Below are 19,902 nucleotides of genomic sequence, written 5' to 3'. Positions count from 1 at the left end.
AGCCAACCTGAACGATTCACATACTAATTTTGACAGGTGCACCTGCATTTATCTTTTGGTTGAGAATGCCAGGAAATTCTATCCAACCAAATAAAGTAAATCCTATAATTTTAGGTTCCAGTGCAGGTGAGTCATATTTAAACAAAACTTGTTTGTTAAACATATGCCCAACTGAAAGTTGAGGAAAATAGGGCTCCTATAAGATAGGAATTTTAAATGACAGTGCACTAAGTTCTGCCACATATCTGTATAGGCTACCCATTCACCTTCCAAATCAGTTTACCTTGCTTCTTTTATGCTATATATGAACACTATCTGCCATTCCAAAATGTGTATGTTTTAGCCTTGAAAGTTTGTGGCAAGTGGCACTCTCCACTTGTGGAGGAAGTGTTCCATAGCTGTCATGGTCTGTGCATATGAAAACTTAGGTGAGTGAGGATACTACATAGGACAGTCATCTGAATTATTGGGACCCCACACAGTTAAATTTTACTTTTATTTGGGTCTGTGATTAACTCTTGAATTCGTCACAAAGGGTATACCAAAATCTAGTCTTCGAAGAAAATATTGTGTATGTTTTTGATTGCCTGCCACGTGCCAGAAGATACTGTAGACCTCTCAAAATTAGATCACATACTTTTCAAAGCTGTAAGAGGGTAATATGACCGGTTCATGCATGGTGAAGAACTGATTACTCAGTAAAAATGGTGAATAAAAATTCCAGCAGACATGCAATAACCTTGAATGGATGCTCTGAGACAAATAGCAGACATTTAATTAACTCGTCTTTCCCATCAAAAGCTATTATAAACATCATGATTAATGAGAAAGATCTGTAAGTTGGGGCTCTATTTGTCACTCTAAAGACAAAAGTTCCAAGTTTCCAAGTGAGGGGCTTTACAGATTTTGTATTACCTTGTACTTTTAGTTCCTTTGCCTGGCACTTAGCAGGCAGTCCCAAGTATAGAGAAATGTTTTCTTTAAACGCTGCACCGCAGGTTTCCTTTCTTGAAGACTTCCTCTAAGATCTATTAATGTTCTCCTTGACCATTATTTCCTAAAAGGATATTGCTTTTGACTCTTTCACTAAAGTTCCCTAGGGTTCCAAATGACAGTGTGGTCTCCCTTACTGCAATGAGCTTTAGTTGGAACTTGTTTAACTAAGGTTGTGTTTCTGCCTGGAGGGTATCAACACAATTATGGCACCTTCTACCTTAACTGACAAGATCGTCTAGGCTAGAAAGAAAATTAATGAGAAATTGCAGTTATTTTTAAAATATTTTTTACTGTTTATTTATTTTCGACAAAGAGAAAAAAACAGAGCATGAGTGGGAAAGGGGCAGAGAGAGAGGGAGACACAGAATGTGAAGCAGGCTCCAGGCTCTGAACTGTCAGCACAGAGCCGATGTGGGGCTCAAAGTCATGAGTTATGAGATTATGACCTGAGCCAAAGTCGGACACTGAAACAACTGAGCCATCCAGGTGCCCCAAGAAATTACATTTATTTGTTATTTTATTTTACAAATAAATAAAAGCAAATCAGACAATATACTGTAGTGTACAGAAAAGACTTTTAATATATTCAAATTATAATTTACTCATATATATATATACATATATATGTGTATATATATACACATATATATGTGTGTATATGTGTGTATATATATATACACATATATATGTGTGTATATGTGTGTATATATATATATATATACACACATATACTTATTACTACAATGAGAAAAGGTTTATAGAAAGGGGTTTTTGTTTGATTTTTCTTTTAAAGGATAAATGTGCTTAGGTTTCTTTTAGATAAAGTATGCTTTGATGATAGTGGAAAATATTCAACATCTAGTCAATAACCCAACCAAAGAAATATGGTCATGCTACCTCCAAAGGCAAAGACACCTGGCAATTCTTAATTATGCCACAAAAATCCAGGGAGTCATGTAAAAGAATTAAGGCATTTGGGGATTTCTCAAGTTCCAGATAACCACACAGAAAATGCAAGTCATGAGCTAAAGGATAATAATGCTAGCAAACAATTATGTTTCTATGTACCAGCTACTACACACACTTTATATATGACAGTACCACATTTCCACTGCACTAGCCAATAAATGAGTTCAATTCAGTCACTGTAAATCATTAGATTGTGACTGTTCCTTGTTTCATGGCTTCAGGCAAATAACCAGAGATACAGCAACAGAAATGTGAGTTCCCAGTTTTGGCAACTACTCAAAACAGTTTTTAGGACATTAGATGCTAACAGATCTATAAGGCTAATTTTAAGTGTGTATTGGAAATACATCCTGAAGAGTCACCCTCTGCAATATCATCACAAGTAACAGTTTTATAAATTCATAGACATTAAATTAATATGGACCAGTCTAAAAAAAAAAAAAAAACCTCATTAAGAGGCATCCAGTCTCTTATAGGCTTCTTCAATGAAAGTTAACATATTCTTCATCTGGGATGAATTATGGAGAACATCCAAGTCCTTCAGAAGAGCATTATGGTTTGGAATTAACGTCAGAATTTCTTTCTGTGGGTATAACAGAATTAGTTTAAAATTAAAAAAAAATTGAGATATAATTGACATAGAACATTAATTTCAGGTATACAACACAATGATGTAGTATTTGTATATTCTGCAAAATGATCACCACAATGAGTCTAGTTAACAATTATCACCATACATAGCTACAAATTCTTCCTGTGATGTGAACTTCTAAGATTTACTCTCTTAGCAACTTTCAAATATACAGTACAGTATTATTCACTAGTTACTGTGTTCTACATTATATCCTCACATTGATTTCATAACTGGAAGTTTATACTTTTTGACCATATTCACCCATATAATTAGTTTTTAATCTTTTATTATAAGAAATGTCAAATGTATGTTAGAGAAAATGGTACAAAGCCTCATATATCCATCATCCAAACTTCAGTATTCATCAACTTATTTCTGCTCTTTCAAATTTGTATTATTCTGTTTTCCCTCTGCCCATTTCCTCTCCTTTCACCCTAAATGGATTATACATAAGCCTATTTTAAATTGTTATTTTTTAAAGTTTATTTATTTTGAGAGAGAGAGAGGGAATGAGCATGAGTGGGGAGGGGCAGAGAAAGAGGGAGAGAAAGAGTCCCAAGCAGGCTCCGCCCTGACAGGGGGCTTGATCTCACAAATCATGAGATCATGACCCGAGCTGAAATCAAGAATTGGATACTTAACCGACTGAGTCACCCAGGTGCCCTATTATAAACACTTACACTATAATACCTACTGGGAACCTGTGAAGGCAGATACCAGCGTATAGTTGGCTACAAATAACACAGCACTATTTTATGAAGAGTTATAGGCCATTTTTAGAAGCATAAACTCAACTATTGGCATTTACTTCCAGAAATCTATCCTACACTTATGACCACACAAATATGTAAAGATGTATGTATAAGGGTGTACTGAGCAAACAATTGCAAATAGTCTTCATTTTAGTAATTCACAAATTATGGAATGGTATATTCATATAATGGGATGTTATAAAGCTATTGACAAGAATGAGACAGATCTACAAGACGCTCACAAAGAAAGATGTTCAAACCATTTTGTCAAATGAGAAAAATAATGTTTACTAAAAACTTATGTATTTCATTTGTTTAAAAAAAAGAAAAGGATATTATGGTTTTATATATGCAATTCATAACTGGTGACAGTTGATATGGTAAATTGGCATTTACCTGAAGTGTGGGAGCTTTGAGACTCTTCTGAGAAAGTTCTGGAAGACAGAGTACCCCACTATCTATCTGAAACATCTAAAGTTGAAAAAGAAAGCTACAGATTATTTCAAAAGGCTGATTTCTCTCTTCTTACATTCAAAAGTTGTCTTGGTGGAAAGTAAGCATTAAAACTTTTATCCACACTCTAGCAATACATTATTAAGCAATTACCTGTTTTACTTTCTCTTCCTCTTCTTGCACCTCACTTGTCAGAATTTGAATTTTGTTCTTTAGGCTGTGAATACTCCCAGTCATTGACTCTATGGTCTCTAGTATTTTATCTATTTCCTCCTGAGTCCGAAATAAAAAGTTAATATTTTAAACTGAATATATTATTAATTGAAACCCATATAGGTATTGATATACATATACATATTTAAAAAAAATATCTCATACACTGAAACACTTTTGGAAGAAACCGGTATATTTCTTTTTATTTCTTTCAAAAAGTAGACTTCCTAGAAACTAATTTACCAATATAATAATGCATCGTAAGGAAACTTAATTTCCCTGGAACAAGGAGATATATATACCCCATGTACAAGAGTATTTCCTCAAAAACTAGGCAAAACTGCTACAATCAGAGATCCTGGAAGATCCGTGCAAATGTGGCAGAGCCCCAGGACTGATGGCCTAAAAATCTGTGCTTTGCCTGTTCATCTCTATCCCCACCACACAAACCTGGCAATCACTCATCTTTCTATTCTCTAGTTTTCCCACTTCTGGAGCACTGTCATGTTATATAGTTGCAATAATACAGTATGTGTAGCCTTTTCAGTTTGGTTTCTTTTATAATATGCATTTAAGGTTCCTCCATGTCTCATTAGGGCTTAATAGCTCATTTCTTTTTAGTGGTGAATAATATTGTCTGATGTGCCATAGTTTATCCATTTGCCTACTGAAGGACATCTTGGACTTTTCCAACTTTTGGCAATTATGAATAAAAGCTACCATAAACACCCATATGCAATATACCAAGGAGCGTGATTGCTGGATTGTGTGGTAAGAGTATGTTTCATTTTGTTTAAGACGCTGCCAAACCGTATTCCCAAGTGCTGTACCATTTAGCATTCCCACCAGCTAGAGTTCTGTTGCTCCACATCCTTGTCTGCATTTATTGTTTTCCATGTTCTAGATTCTGGTCATTATAATAAGTGCATATGAAGGAAGTCTCTTTTCATCTCTTGTTTTCCACTCCAATTTTTTTGGTTACTTCCAGTTTACTTGTACTAGAAACTAGAGAGTTTGCTTTCTAGCATTTGCTGGTCAAGTTTCACCTGCTCCTCAGCCCTGAATTTCCTGTGACTTGGCTTTTGGATTTTGAAGAGTGCTGTCCAATACCACTATATGTAAGGTGCATGTATTCCCTTCCTGCCATAACAAACACAAACTAGGTGGCTTAAAACAGAAATTTATTCTCTCACAGTTCTTGAAGGCAGATGTCCAAAGCAAGGTGTTGGCAGGGCAGATTCCAGATCCCTCTGGAATATCTAAGGGAGAATCCTCTCTTGGTTCTTCTGGCTTCTATGGCTACAGCACTCCAATTTCTGCATTTTTTTTTTTTTTTTCCCCACACAGACATTTCCTCCATGTCTCTGCATAAGGCCACTTTTGTCTCTTTACTAGACAACTGTCTTTGGATTGAGGGCCCACCCAAGATAATCCAGGATGATCTCGAGATCCTTAATTATATCTGGGAAGACTCTTTCCAAATAAGGTCACATTCGCAGGTTCCCAGGGTTAGGACTTGGGCATCTCATTTTGGGGGCCACCATATGACCCAACCCAGAGGGAATGAATAACAGCACTGAATACAGAAAACAGTATTAATAGGACTACAAATTTCCATTGTAATTAAAAAATTATTTTGTTGCATTGCTTTGGTTATCTTCTTTGGGTATTCCTACCCTACCTATGCCATATCTTCTTTGCTGAGCTCTTACATTTGTCACTTTTTCTCAATACCTTTAAAAATTTCCATGTTTCTTTTTGATTCTTAAAATTTTATCTTTATTTTGTTTATTGTAAGCATTATCTGTTGTGTTTAATTCTCCTTCTAATTTAGTCTGTACACCTGAAAGGTTTCTTTCTTTTACTTACTTTTAATTCTTCCCTGAATTCTGTAGCTGCAGTTTTTGGTATCTCTAATCCTGATTAATCATTTTTTCCATACCCTCTATAGTTTTTCTGAATTTCTTTGTTTGCTTGACAATTAGGTTAGTGTTCATCTGTTTTGTGAACACATGTTTTTGGTATGCTTTTGTTATCTGTGGATTATTTTTTGTCCTTATTTGTATATTTTCTTATGTTAACTTTGGTTGTGAAATTCTATGGTTCTGTTCTTATGCAGAGATCCACAGAGATTAAAACACTAAGGCCCAGCAGATCTTTTACCACCTTCTCAGAGTCACTCCAAGACTTTGCTGACTGCCTTTTCCCTAGTATCATCACGGAGTGAGAGAGCTCAATGAACACACTGTTGTTGCATGAATACAACTTGTTACTCATTAGCTGACACAGGTTTTGGAAAGTCACCATCAAGAATAACTCTAGGCTACAGTGGGGAAAAGCAGCGGTTCTAAGACACACAGCGGAAAACTGATGGATACAGACAAAACCTACAAACTCCTGGTTCAAAGGCTCTATTATATCAATGAAGAACTCTTATACCAAAATGCCAACAGTGCTTCCATTGAGTAACTGAATATTAAGCAAGCAAAACCAAGACTGTTGTAATGTTGTGATATAAAAAATACGTATTTGGTCTTCATCCCTGGTTTCTGGCACAGAGCCTCTAAAATCCTTGTAATCTGCTGAGTGATTGGGGTGACAGTAGCATCTTTTCTATTCATAATAAGCCCCTTTCAACCTTACCTGAGTTTATGCTAATAATGAATGATTTAGAGAGGATAGAGTCTGGTTGCCAGAGCAACCCATCATGTCAGTACAGGGTTGGAACTTTTAGCCCCACTCCTCGATCTCCTGAGAAGGGGAAAGGGGCTGGAGATTCAGTTATGCTCACGTGATGAAGCTTCCACAAAAACTGTAAACACTGGGTTCAGAGAGCTTCTAGGTTAGCAAACATGTTGTGGTGCTGGGAGGGCAACACCCTTCCCCTATACCCTGCCCTATGTATCTCTTCCATTTAGCTGTTCTTGAATGTATCCTTTATAATGAATGGGTAATAGTAAGTAAAGTGACTTCCTGAATTCTGTAAGCTGTTCTAGCAAACTACTGAAAGTGAGGAGAGGGTCATGGCAATACCTGATTTGTACTTGGTTGGTCAGAAGTACAGGAGTGGATGGCAACTGTCATCTGAAGTGGGGGGCAGTCTTGTGATACTGAGCCCTTAACCTGTGGGGTCTGTACTAATTTCAGATAGTGTCAGAATTGAATGAAATTGTAGGACACCTAGTTGGTGTCTGCAGAGAACAGGAAAAGTGCTTCGTGGAAAACCCACGCATTTGGTGTCAGGGGTGCTGAGTACAGAGAAAACAGTTTTTTCCATTTAACTCTATTTACCCTTTTGGCATATGGAGGTCCAGTTTTTGCTGTAAAACAGAAATGCTTCTAAGTATTATAAAAATCACAGTATCATTTACTATGTTTGATCACTTTCAAGTGGTTTATGCAAATATTAAATGTTAAGATAACATTTGCCATCATTTAAAATCACCTTAAAAAAAAAAAAGTCAAACTCACAAAAAAGAGTAACAAAGTGGTTACCAGGGCCTGGGGGGATGGAGGAAATGGGGAGAGGTTAGTAAAGGGTACAAATTTTCAGCTATAAGATGAATGAGGTGTGACGACCTAGTGTGAAACAAGGTGATTATAACTGACAACACCATACTGTACACTTAAAATTTGCTGAGAGAACTTAAATGTTCTTACCACACACAAAATAAAAAAATCATGTGAGGTGATGATGTGTGAATTTACCAGATGAGGGAATGAATGCTTTCACAAAGTGTACATATATCAAGTCACTACAATGTACGCTTCAAATATCTTAAGATTATAGGCCAAGAAATTAAGCTGAAATTAAAAAAATAACCTGTATAAATGTCATCCAGGTGCTCATTACATGGTGGAACTATATCAGTAGTGAAAATATACTCTTAAAAAGTAGTAACAGTGGGATAAAAACTTGGTTATCATCTCACACCATGAAGGAAGTGGAGTTTCTATTTAAAACGTATATAATTCATTAATTTATAATATATGTAAATTTGTTGCTCAGAATCAAATCCATACAATGTTGATTGTATGGAAAAACCAGAATAAAATGTGAATTCTGAATTATTAGAAATCCTTGGACATGCACATTCCTTGCATAAACTACCACCCAAACTGTATTTTCTGAATCGCTAACAAAGACCTATGCGCCATTACCCACGAACTGCTCTGAAGTGGCTAAGGGATATAACGTCTAACTATTTAATAAGCCCCCTAAGTTTGCTTTTCTTAAATGTTCAAATATCGACTAATTAAAAGTCTGAAGTTAATCATGATACCCAATGTTATCTCCCATTACCTTCTACAAGAAAATGATCAAGAATCAGAATTTGAAGTTGGGCTAAGGTCTACATCATAACTTGAAGCAGTATGTGTAAGTTTTAGCTAAAAGTATTGGATGTCTCCATTTTTCACATTTGTAAAATGAGATCACATGGCATAGACCTCTTTAAGTCATTTTTAGAATTAAGGGATATAACTGTAAGTGCCTAGAGTAGTGCCTAGAACATAGAGAGCCCTCATTACATGTTAGCTATAATGATAATAAACAACAATAATAATGATGACCATGCTCTTCTTGTCAATAAGTGCCATATACAGAATGGAAAAACTAATATGTTTTGAAATTCTATAGCATTTAGTGATGACCTCCTGTAATTTGATAATCCAAAATAGTAGTTCAGTTAAAGTCAGAAACAAAAATTGCTAAAAAAACAGAATTGCTAATCATTAATATATTAGAAGTACTTTTAACGTTAGAGGCCCAAAGTTTAGGCAAAGTTTCTGCTTTGACTAATAATAATAATAATAATAATAATAATTTAATGAATTACTTGTTCTAATATCAGTATTCATTACTCAGAGAATATCATGATAATTAAAAAAATTTCTTGTTTTCTTCCCCTTTCTCCTAACTCTCTAATTACGGACTCCCTGTTCAAATATCATACCTGCAATAATGCCAGACCTTCTTCATTAGCTCTGTGCTCTGCCCTTTCCATTTTCAGTAGACTTGACACATTAGTTAAATCTTTCAGCTTTTTGGGAGGGACTTTAAGATTTTCACACAGTTGTAGCAATCTTAGGGATAAAATAAAAACATAATTATATTTACTTTTTTAGTACCATTATTTTTGGTTTTGTTCTGTTTGAAGTACTGTTGCCATCTCTTCTCTGACCTCATATTCCCAAGGGCTATAATATTCTTTTATTAACAGTGGCTAACATTAGCAGTGAGTCACCCATAAAAAGCCAAGACATCATCTTTAAACCTTTCAATTTATTAAGATTTATTTCAAATCATAGGGCACTTAAGCCGCTTCACAAAAGGAAAAAATTCTATTTTACATATTTAACAATTAATTGTGTTATATACATTTATTTATACAATTTAATTTTTATACAATTTCATTTATACATATTTTAAAGTAAAACTTTCCTTGTATCTTCTGAAAGTGTTTCCTGGACTATTATAGCACATAATTCTATCGGTTATTGTGATTGTTGGATAAAAGATGGAACACTACTCTGTAAGTCATAATTATGACCCTGGATGCTATATTTCAGTTGTCTCAGACAATGTGACCAATGAAAAAGAACTTCTATATCAGTTACTCTAACAATGGCTTTGAAGATAAGTGAGTGCCATAGAGTTTAAGGCAAATAAAACATTAAGATTAAAGTGCTTTGTTCAGAGGCGCCTGGGTGGTTCAACTGGTTAAGTGTCTGACTTTGGCTCAGGTCATGATCTTGTGTTTCATGAGTTCGAGCCCAGTGTTACACTCTGTGCTGACAGCTCAGAGCCTGGAGCCTGCTCTGGATTCTGTGTCTACTTCTCTCTGACCCTCTCCCGCTATGTCTCTCTTTCTCTCAAAAATAAATAAACATTCAAAAAATAGAGTGCTTTGTCAAAAGTACTATCATCATAAATACTATTCAATATTAAAGTTAAGAAATCCTTTCTAAATATATAAAGGAAAAAAACTAAAGAACAAATTAAAAACAAAAAGATAAAAAAACAAATTAGAAACAGAAAAAAATTAACAAAACAAGGCTAAGAAAGCCTCCTTCAAACCAGGTTGATTAGATCACCAATAGAAACTAACCTATTACTACCCTCACTTGTAGCAGGGAGCAGTACAGCTTTCCTAGATTTGATTCTTGAATTCGAGGAAGAAATCAAGGAGGAAAATCTAAATTTGGTTGCTTTTACCTAGCAGCAGCATTTTGGCATTCTCCAAAACCCTACAACTTAAGATTTGTAGGGTTTTAACAAGAGTGGAAACCAAAACTCATCTTCCAAAAAATACCAGATAAGAACGGTAAACTGTTAACTTCGAATTGCTCAACATGAAGGGAGTTAAAATTGACAAAATATTTTTTCAAATCCCAATACAAAACAATGAACTGTAGAAGTAGGCATTTTGTGATTTTCAGACTCTTCTTAATAAATTCTCTTAACTTCAGAATTGCATGCAGCAGCAGTTTAGAATATACATTTCCAAATTGTTCATCTTCTTAAAACAATAGAAGCAACAACAGCAACAACAACGAAAACCCAGTATGAAAGAAAAACTTTATATCCCACAAATGTCTGTTCTGGTAACATAGGAACAGATCAGATTTTTACTAATTATGTTCTAACAATTTTCTATTGCATAACTATATTACCTTTTCTTTAGATAGTTAAGATGATACTGAACTTGTTCATGTTCTCTAATATTGTTACTCAAAATTGTTCTGGAAAAGAAAAAAGATATTGAATAAGTAGTAGTTTGAAATACAACTAATACAATGTTTACTTTTTTCTCTCTGATTTCTTTCATGTGTCTCTTACTAGCCAGGAAGAATCAATCACTTTTTATTTTATGTTAAATACATTTTAAGCAGAGATAGAATCAAAACTCTTTTTATTACATTTTATTATTGTAATTAATTTAGATGAGTTCAGTTTCTTGATGGCAGAATCCATCTTTATATCCCCTTTAGCATGATGGTAGCTTACATATAGTGCCAATTCAACTCAACTTCTTCCTAAATATCCCTAGTGAGGGAACAACTTTAAAGTTTACAAATAGCAAGTTATGCCACATAGGCTTTGTTTTTCTTTCTTTGATGGAATGATAAGCTTCTGAAATTAATAAAGACTTCTTGCTTAAGGCTAATAGCATCACAAGACATTACGTGTATCTTCTTCTGAAAGAGAAAAATACCTACCACCATAAAACAAATAATGACAGTTAAAAGGATACCGTTTGTAGGAAACATTTGAGTACAAATCAGGAGTGAAAAAATTTCATACTTACATTATTACTGATTCCATCATAGCTTGTAAATGCTCTCTGCTCCTCTTTGAAAGAGGCTGCCACGTTTTTCTCTTGTTGAATGCTACCTTTACCCGTTTTAGATTAGTATGCTCTGTTTGTCCTGTTACTGGTGAGAAAAGAGACTCTGGTCAATCTCAAAGTTTTATGTTTTTACTTAGGAAGAGTTTCAAGTATAAATTTACTTTAAAAAGCTAATAGAATTACAAGAACAAAAATATTATAAAACTGCAGGAATCGTTTAACTTCTTTTTTATTGCACAGCCATAATATGTCAAGTGTCAAATATGAATATGCTGTCTATTATTATGTTAGCTAAAATATTAGTAGCTGACATTGCAGATACAAACCCAAGACAATTCTAAATGAAGAACCAGGCTACACTTATTAGGATTCAATATAAAAGTCTGGTTCCCAGAAATGATATAAATTAAAGAGCTTCATTGAGAAGACTAGAAAGCTATTTCTACCAAATGTTGAATGGCAACTGGAACAAAATATTCAGGGTCTCCTAGGTTGTTGATGTTGTTCTACTTATAAGGGATAAACAAAGGAGATATGCTACTGGCTCCTCTGAAGATTAGTTCTGGAGAGAAGGGAGATAAAATAATTATAATTAGAAGTATGCAAAACATTACAAAAGAAAAAGTTCTATGTACTATGTGCACTACAGTAATATAAAACCAGAGGACCTAGCTTGGTCTTGGTGAGAAGACGGAGGGAATTCTTCAAAGAAGTGATGCTTAAGTAAAGATGACTGCTCCAAACTAATTTACTCCAAACAAAATTGGACAGTAGCTCCAAACTAATCTATACAATGGTGGTAGGACAGAAGCATATCTGTTTTAAAGAGAAATCAGTAGAGAAATCATGTGTCTCCATGTCACAAATCAGTAATAATTCAGACTATGGGACACTGGTTTTTTCTAGTTCCTATCAAGCAAGTAAAATTTCAGTTGAAGAAAATAACTGACTAACAAGTACTACTTATTCTTGCAAAAATGAGAATGCAGCTGTTTATCACTATCTTTTCCAGAACTCATAAACAAGATGCTGAGAATTTTTTCATGAATACAGATAGTATTGAGACCGACAGACAAGTTAAATAAGCTAGAGAAAATAAATACCTTCAGAAGGCAGATGCTTTGGATTTTTATTTTTTGCTGTGTTTCTAACCTAAAGGAAAAAACACATGCACACATAATTAAGCATCAGGTAAAAAGATAGCGTTTTTGATATATATTTGTCATGTACGTCGAAGAGTATCCATATATCTTCCGACAAGATGGAAAAAAGTAGATTGCCACTTCTGCAGAACAAGAGTGTGTATTTATCACAGGCAGCAGATATACTAAAGCAATTCCTGCACAATGGTGATAATGTACAGCAGAATTCCATACAATGTCAAAGAATGTTTTAAAGAAATTGTTAGTCATTTTGCCTGTGAAATAGTGTTATATACTTCACCCACAAAAAAACATAGGGAAAAATACATTTTTAAAATTATTCTATAATAAAAATTTTGGAAGAGAGGGGCACAATGATGGTAGACAGAAGCTAATTTCTCCCAAAGTAATTTTTCTCTATGATTATAAATATATCTTCTCCTAACTCACAGATTTTCCTTTTAACATAGAATCTCTATACACTTTATTCCTAGTCTTCACATTTAAACCTTAGCAATGCCCCATTACCCCTTCCTGCAAATAATTCTCTGATCAATATCTTTGGAAATTGAAATACATAATTTTCATCTGAGAACTTTTACAAATCATATTGCAACAGCTCCCACGTAATATGAATTACTACAATTTGTAGTAAAACTGCCCTTTAGTCTTCACATATTCCTTCACATAGAACAGATGATACTTTCAATCACAAAGTTCTAAATGATAAACTCAGTATTTTCATTACCTTTCTCTCTGGTAACTCCACTTCTTCATCATCAGTTTTTCGTTTTGGGTTTTTTTTTAACTGTTGAGATCTTTTCTTGGAAGCCCCTGCTTTGTTAGACATCTTGATTAAACAGAACAATCATAACAAAAAGTCTGGAAAGATAAAAGGACACAGAAAAGCTTAAGCCTACATAACAAATTTTGTTAAAAAGAGCTACCTATACATGTTCCAAATTTGCTTTAAAAAATCGTAATGAAAGTTTTGGGACAGTATTGTTTTTAGAACATTTAAACATATTTCAAAACAAACATCAGTTATTATTAAAGTAAGTGTGTCTAATTCAATTTCATTCTTAAAAATATCTTCCATTTTTATGGCTTTACAAAATTATGTGAAAATGCTCTTGCATTTCTTACTTTATACTTCCTCAATACAGTAACATTATCTCCATGTTTAGATCCAAGAAAATGGAAATATAAGGTATTAAATTGTCTTACTCTAGTCACAGATATTCTCCATCCTCCTTATGAAAGGAGATAATCTTTAGGATCATATTATGAATCTATGTTGTGGAAATTCAGGTGGAAAATTCACTCATAAGGATTTAAGCTCTAACTCTGCCTGGGCTATTTGCCTTTTAAAAAAGCACAGAAGTATACTGATTACCCTGTCCTCCCACAAATTACAAACAGGCACAGAAGTGGATGAAGATGTCAATGACAACATTTAGAATGACTCCTTTTCCCTATCTACTAACTAGTAAGTCACCAAACTTCACTGTTAAAAGGAACAGAGGAATAGGATGTTTATTCTTGCATTAGACCATAAGGAGTAGGTAGCTTAGAAGTTAGGTACAGTATACATGGAGGGGTGTGTGAATGTGTTTGCAGACATACCTGGGAGATATTGCAGGTTCTGTTCTAGACCACTGCAATAAAATGAATATTGCAATAAAGTGAGTCAAATGAAATTTTTGGTTTCATTTGGATGTAAAAGTTATGTTTACATTATACTGTAGTCTAGTAAGTGTGCAATAACATTATGTCTAAAAAAACAACCAATGTACATACCTTAATTAAAACATACTTTATGGCTGAAAAATGCTAACCATCATCTGAACATTCAGCAAGTCAATCACTGATCACCATAACAAATATCATAATAGTGGAAAAGTTTGAAATATTCCAAGAATTCCCAAAATGTAACAGAGACAGGAAGTGAGCAAATGTTGTTGGAAAAATGGAGTCAAAAGACTTGCTGATGCAGGATTGCCACAAACCTTCAATCTGTAAAGAACACAGTATCTGTGAAGTATGATAAAATGTGTGATAAAATGAGGTATACATATATGTGTGTGTATACATTACATATATATGTTTTCTAGGCATATACAGTTAGATATGTATCAGTCACCATTTAAAATTTTAGAGTTTAAATATACACGCAGATTGAGAGATAATAAAGGAGGTACTTCGGATAAATCTATTTCTTCAAATTTTAAAAGGTGGAGTTTCAAGCTTTTTTTCAGTAAGATTAACACAAATAGTGAGACATAATTAATTGAACAATCACCAACTACACTTGAGGACTACTTGTAAGATCGTTGACAAAAAGCCGTGGAAGTTAAAATACACTTTACCCTGCTCTTGAACAATGTGGTGCTTTACACCTAGTCTCTCGTGTTATATTCCTGAGATGCCCGATTTTCTCAACTTGTCATCCATGCCCTTATACTTCCCCTACTTAAAAAAGCCAAACCACGTGAGAGTTTCACTTGTGGACCTCTCCTGGAAGGCTGCCATATATACAGCAGTACAGGTTGTTCACTGAAGAGTATCTGGGCGAGGGAGCAAGAGAGGGCTGGAATTTAGTACTCACTTCATCCGATAGGTCAAAAATGGTGCAAATTCCTTCTCACTCCAATTATTGAGAGATGGAGTCTATGTTCCCTTATCTTAAATCCTGGCATTCTACTGTTTGAACAATAGAATACGGTGGAAATGATTCTGTACCAGTTTCCTGGCCTAAACATGGAAAGAATAGCAGCTTCAACTTCATCATGTTTAGGATATTTGGTCTAGGAACCCAGCTACCATGCTATAAGGAAGGCTAACATGGGGAGGAACTGAAGCCCCAGGCAAAATCCCCAGCTGAACTCCCAACAAGCAGCCAGCACCAACTTGCCAGCCTGGCATGTACCTGAGCCAATCAATATGCCGCAGCTGATCCTGTATGGAAAAGATATGAGTCAGTCCTACCAAGTTGTTTCTGATCCCAAATTCTGGAACAAAATAAATTATTTTCTCAAGTTAAAAAAAAAAAAAAATCCTTCCCCAATACCTAGCATACCACACCCAAACTCTTTACCATGCCATTTACAGTCCTGAACAATCTAGCCCTGCCTAGCTCCATATTTTTCTCCCACTACTCCTTGTAAGACTCTCTCTCTCTCTCTCTCTCACTCTCTCTCTAGTACATTTGAGGATTTCCTGAACACACTTTGAGTATGCATGCACTATGCCCTCTACCTGAGCTGCTCGCTTGCCTCCGTCCACCCTCCCAGAGCATGAACCACCTGTTCTCCATGCCTCCTAACCACACCACTCCACTCTAAAAGTCTGTGGGCTCTTATGGTCTCTAACTTTCAGCTGGCACTTATGTATAGTTTGGTTCTGTTTATCAATTTTTCTTGATATTCTTTATTCAAGAACATACAATTTACTGCTACTCCAAATTTAACTCACAAACTGTGACAGTCCTTTTAAATATAGAAACTGACAGTATCCCTTTAGAAACTTTTATTGCAATTTGGCAACAATTTTATGTATGCTGAACTTGATTATAAAATAATTGGCTGTTTTTTCTTTTTAAATGTCATTTTCCCAGTAATTTATTAAAAACAAACAAACAAACAAACAAACACCACTTTCTTTTTTAGAGACGTTTTAGGTTCACAGCAAAATTAAGCAGCAAGTATGTAGAGTACCCATATACCCTCTGTAACCACTCACTACCCCCAGCCTCTTCCACTACCAACATCCCACACCCGAGTGGTACATTTGCTACAATTCATGAACTTCCACTGATATATCATATCACCCAAAGTTTACTAGCGTTCATTCTTGGTGTTATATACTCTACGGGTTTGACTAGTAATTAATTTTGGGTTGTACTGTACAAAAGAATCAGTTGTGACAGATTAAAAATAAATAAATAAATAAATAAATAAATAAATAAATAAATAAAAGTTGGTCTTTGACTACTGGCAAGAGGAGATGCACCATTTTCATCGATACCTATTTGAGGCACTAAACCATAGCGCAAAAAGTTTCTCAACCTCCGCACTATCAACATTTTGGATGGGGTAACTATTTGTTGTGGGGGATGCATTGTAAGATGTTTAGCAGCAGTTATGGTCTCTAGTTGCAAGCACCCTTTCTTTGCAGCCCCTCAAGTTGTGACAACTAAAACTGTCCCCTGGTGGGAATGGACATCAGATTGAGAACCACTGCCAAGAGCAAGTCAGGGATAAGGATAAATGGCCTAGTTCCCAATCTTGACTCTGCCATTTAACTAGCTGTACAATTTTAGGCAAGTAAAGTTGTTCAATTTCCCCACTGGTAAAATGGGTTAAGGTTAAAAAGCACCAACATTAAAGGTTTTTGTGAAGCTAAAATTTTGTACAGAATACGTAAAATGCGTAGAACATAGTAAGAATTCAATAAAGAACTGTCATAATTTTCTATCACTTTTGGGCTAATTGTAAAGGAACTAGAATAGAAATTTTAATATAAATGTAAAAGGAATAGAAATTTTGCCGTTTTAGATCCACAGGAAACCACAGCCTAGCGGTAGTGGGTAGAGACAGATATGAAAACAATTGCTATATAAAATTACATACCATGTGAAAAAGCTAGAAAAGACAAATAAGTGAATGACTCGAATTGATGTGTGTGGGGGTGGGGGAAGAATGCTACATGCTATGCAGAAAAAAAAAAAAGTAACAGGTGAATTACATTTTGAAATATTTAGCCAGAAGGACCAGGAATGAAGTATTTGAGAGAAAACAGCAAAAGCCTGATGGCAGAACAGTTTAAAAGAAACTGGTCTGTTCAGGGACAGGGAAAAATGCAGCGATATTTTAATGTGTATGGGAGTAATGGACAGAAATAAGACTGAGTAATGGGACAGAAATAAGACTAGAACGGTGGTTTGCGGCCAGACACTACACTGCAGTAAAGAATTTACCCTTACTCTGTAGGAAACAGGGAGGCCTCCTACGCTGTCCTGTTTTCCTTATCGGTTTGCTGAAATTCGTGGAAACCAACTCTCTCAGTCTAGGGCTCTATATAGGCACAAAGGGCGAGCGCCAAGTCTGGCAAAACACAAAAATACTCTATGTTTACCTCCTGACAAATGCCTCGGGATAGCAACGCTGCCGACCGAAGTTACCTTAGTGCCCAAAGATACTAATCTCTACAGCTGCACTTCGCCCCAAGATGCGCCGTAGGATATTGTGGAAAACGAACGAGAAGGAAGATGAATTGGGGAAAGGAGGAACTGAGGAGCCAGGCGTGGCTTCACTCCGGCCTCGCAAGTCAAACAGTTCAATCCTTGGCCCCAAAAGTGATTTCCCTCTCACTGGAAAATCATCTCACGCTCCCGAAATACAAGCCGCGGAGACTGCCATAATCGCACTGGCCACAAAACTCATTCCGCAAGCTGGACGCACCCGCCGATAAAAAGCGTTCATTACTCACCAAAGGTGCCTATTGAATGCTTCAGGAGGCCAAGCTCTGAGCAATTGGCGCCAAAACCGTTGAGAATCAACAAGGCCCGGAAGTGGGCGGGTAGAAACCGGAAACCCGGGAGTAGAGAGGCGAGCATTCTAGCCCCCCCCAACGTCATCAGAGGCGCGCCCACGGGAGCGCGACGAGATTGGCTGCAGGGAGGGCGGTGTCCGCCTACACCCCCTGACTCCTCCAGCTGACTTTTGCGCAAGCTCCGTGAGGGGCTCAGCTGTGTGGATCTTTGACTTCTAGGGCTGGGTGGTCCGAAGCCCAGCCGCAGTCTCTCACAGCCGAGGTCTGAGACAGGCAGGCCGTGAGTAAGACTGTGTATTTAGGGATGTCACCTTTCACTGCCCTCCATTCTTCTGACTCCTCTCTCCCCATTTATCCTTGTCCTCTGAGCCTGTCCTTTTTCTCCTCCCGACTTCCTTATTTACTTTCCCACTGTGACGGCATCCCGCTCTCCCCTATCTTCTTGGGTTTAAAGTCTCGTCCGACTTCTCTTCAGCGTGATCAGTGGGAATTCGGAGGTACTTCCGGAAAGAAGGTGTTAGTTCGCCTCGGGGGCCATGTCGCCATCTTCCCCCGGGTACCCCAAAACCCCGAGATGCCGCTAGGCAGAGCGCGCTTGCAAGATTGCAAAGGGGTGCGCGGGCGCCACAGCTGTCTCTCTTCTAGGCTGCAGCTCTTGTTACTGTGAGGTTGTTTGTAAAAGGTGGAGGACTGAAAGTGACTTTGTGTATACTTGTGGAGTTAAGGGTAAGAGGAGAAATAGGACAGAGAGGTCTAAATTAGCATAAAATTATAGTTTACTAACTTGTTCTGTTTTATCTTGAAAGAGCAATCTTTGAGACGCTGGAAACCTTGGATAGTGTGTGTATGTGTGTAAAGTTTTAAATCACTTGATGATTTTCTCCCATCATTTTCTAATATTTAATGATATACTTATGCTAATATTAAATACAATTTGCATGCTGTGTCTTGTCATCTCCAACCCAAATTGGTTGAACATTGATTGAAGCTGGTTAGCCTTTCCTAAAGTATTAATGTGGAACCACATATTAACAGAACTTGAGAGTTATTTGATTCAGAACGGTAGGTATTTTACCCATATTTTGGGAGGGTCTGTAGGGATGGGCTTCATCATTACTCTTTAACATATTGTAATCATCAGTAACTTATATTTGTTTTACATGTTTTTTCTTTGGATCCTTGAAGCCTCTTTATGGCGAGAAAAGGTCAGAAGTCCTGTTGCCATCAGTAGTAGTTGTGATGTCTGTTTCCAGCCTTTGATTTTCTGGAATTTGCCATGTGATTTTCTGGAAGTCACTAAATAGAGGGCTCTTTCCTATCATTTGTCCAGGTTTGGAGAACCAGTATTTTAGGCAAAGGAGTGTGATATATTTTGTCTACAATCTCATATCAGGCAGTTTTCAAATTACCTTTTATGTCATTGCTGTAATGTTTCAGTTATAAATTATTTCTCTCACCTATTTTTAAGCTAGTACATGTAGTTTATGCTTGCATTATGCTTGCAAGAAGATGGATGACAAGGACCCCATGGATATAATAGAGTAAAAATCATAGTAGCTTTAAAAGAATAAAGGGAATTGTTTTGTGGTATTTCTTTTTACATTTTGTTCTGTGTACTTTGTACCCAGTTGAACATACTGCATTTACAATGTTTTATCCTGATTCTTTCACTTAATACTTTTTTTTTAAAGATTTTTTTTAACGTTTATTTATTTTTGAGAGACAGAACGTGAGTGGGGGAGGAGCAGAGAGAGAGGGAGACGCAGAATCCAAAGCAGGCTCCATCCAGACTCTGAGCTGTCAGCACAGAACCCCATGCAGGGCTCGAACTCATGAAC

At 36.1% G+C, this 19,902-nt stretch overlaps 2 protein-coding genes across 7 annotated transcripts in view; one reads left to right on the top strand and one right to left on the bottom strand.

The window, feature by feature from the left end:
* Positions 1 to 1,701: 1,701 nt before the first annotated feature.
* On the bottom strand, positions 1,702 to 18,623 carry CENPQ (centromere protein Q). Of its 6 annotated transcripts, XM_058734207.1 has the most exons (10): positions 18,002 to 18,124; positions 14,138 to 14,169; positions 13,260 to 13,393; positions 12,473 to 12,521; positions 11,328 to 11,454; positions 10,693 to 10,761; positions 8,973 to 9,102; positions 3,958 to 4,077; positions 3,748 to 3,822; positions 1,704 to 2,548 (listed from the first exon to the last, which is right to left on the bottom strand). In XM_058734207.1, exons 3-10 carry the CDS (start codon positions 13,359 to 13,361, stop codon positions 2,417 to 2,419), a joined length of 804 nt encoding a protein of 267 aa, XP_058590190.1. In that variant the 5' UTR covers positions 13,362 to 13,393; positions 14,138 to 14,169; positions 18,002 to 18,124; the 3' UTR covers positions 1,704 to 2,416. The 6 variants fall into 6 exon arrangements, with proteins under 6 accessions (XP_058590194.1, XP_058590190.1, XP_058590192.1 ...); XM_058734209.1 differs by lacking the exons at positions 14,138 to 14,169; positions 18,002 to 18,124 and adding an exon at positions 18,469 to 18,623; XM_058734206.1 differs by lacking the exon at positions 14,138 to 14,169 and having other exon boundaries at positions 18,002 to 18,107.
* Positions 18,201 to 19,902, top strand: part of MMUT (methylmalonyl-CoA mutase) — a 36,231-nt gene continuing 34,529 nt past the window's right edge. Inside the window, exon 1 of the mRNA XM_058734204.1 lies at positions 18,201 to 18,344. The gene's annotated coding sequence lies outside the window, so the exon portion shown is untranslated. The remainder of the gene's footprint in view (positions 18,345 to 19,902) is intronic.

The sequence above is a fragment of the Neofelis nebulosa genome, chromosome 6 (genome assembly GCF_028018385.1).
Source record: "Neofelis nebulosa isolate mNeoNeb1 chromosome 6, mNeoNeb1.pri, whole genome shotgun sequence".
Taxonomy (NCBI): Eukaryota; Metazoa; Chordata; class Mammalia; order Carnivora; family Felidae; genus Neofelis; species Neofelis nebulosa.
This window is presented reverse-complemented; position numbering and strand designations above follow the sequence as displayed.

Coding starts and splice junctions, on each gene's coding strand:
- CENPQ (XM_058734209.1), bottom strand. CDS start 13,361: ATGTCTAACAAAGCAGGGGCTTCCAAGAAAAGATCTCAACAGTTAAAA. Junction 12,522..13,259: donor TGGAGTTACCAGAGAGAAAG/GTAATGAAAATA, acceptor TTTTTCCTTTAG/GTTAGAAACACAGCAAAAAA. Junction 2,549..3,747: donor TCAAAGCTCCCACACTTCAG/GTAAATGCCAAT, acceptor TTATACCCACAG/AAAGAAATTCTGACGTTAAT.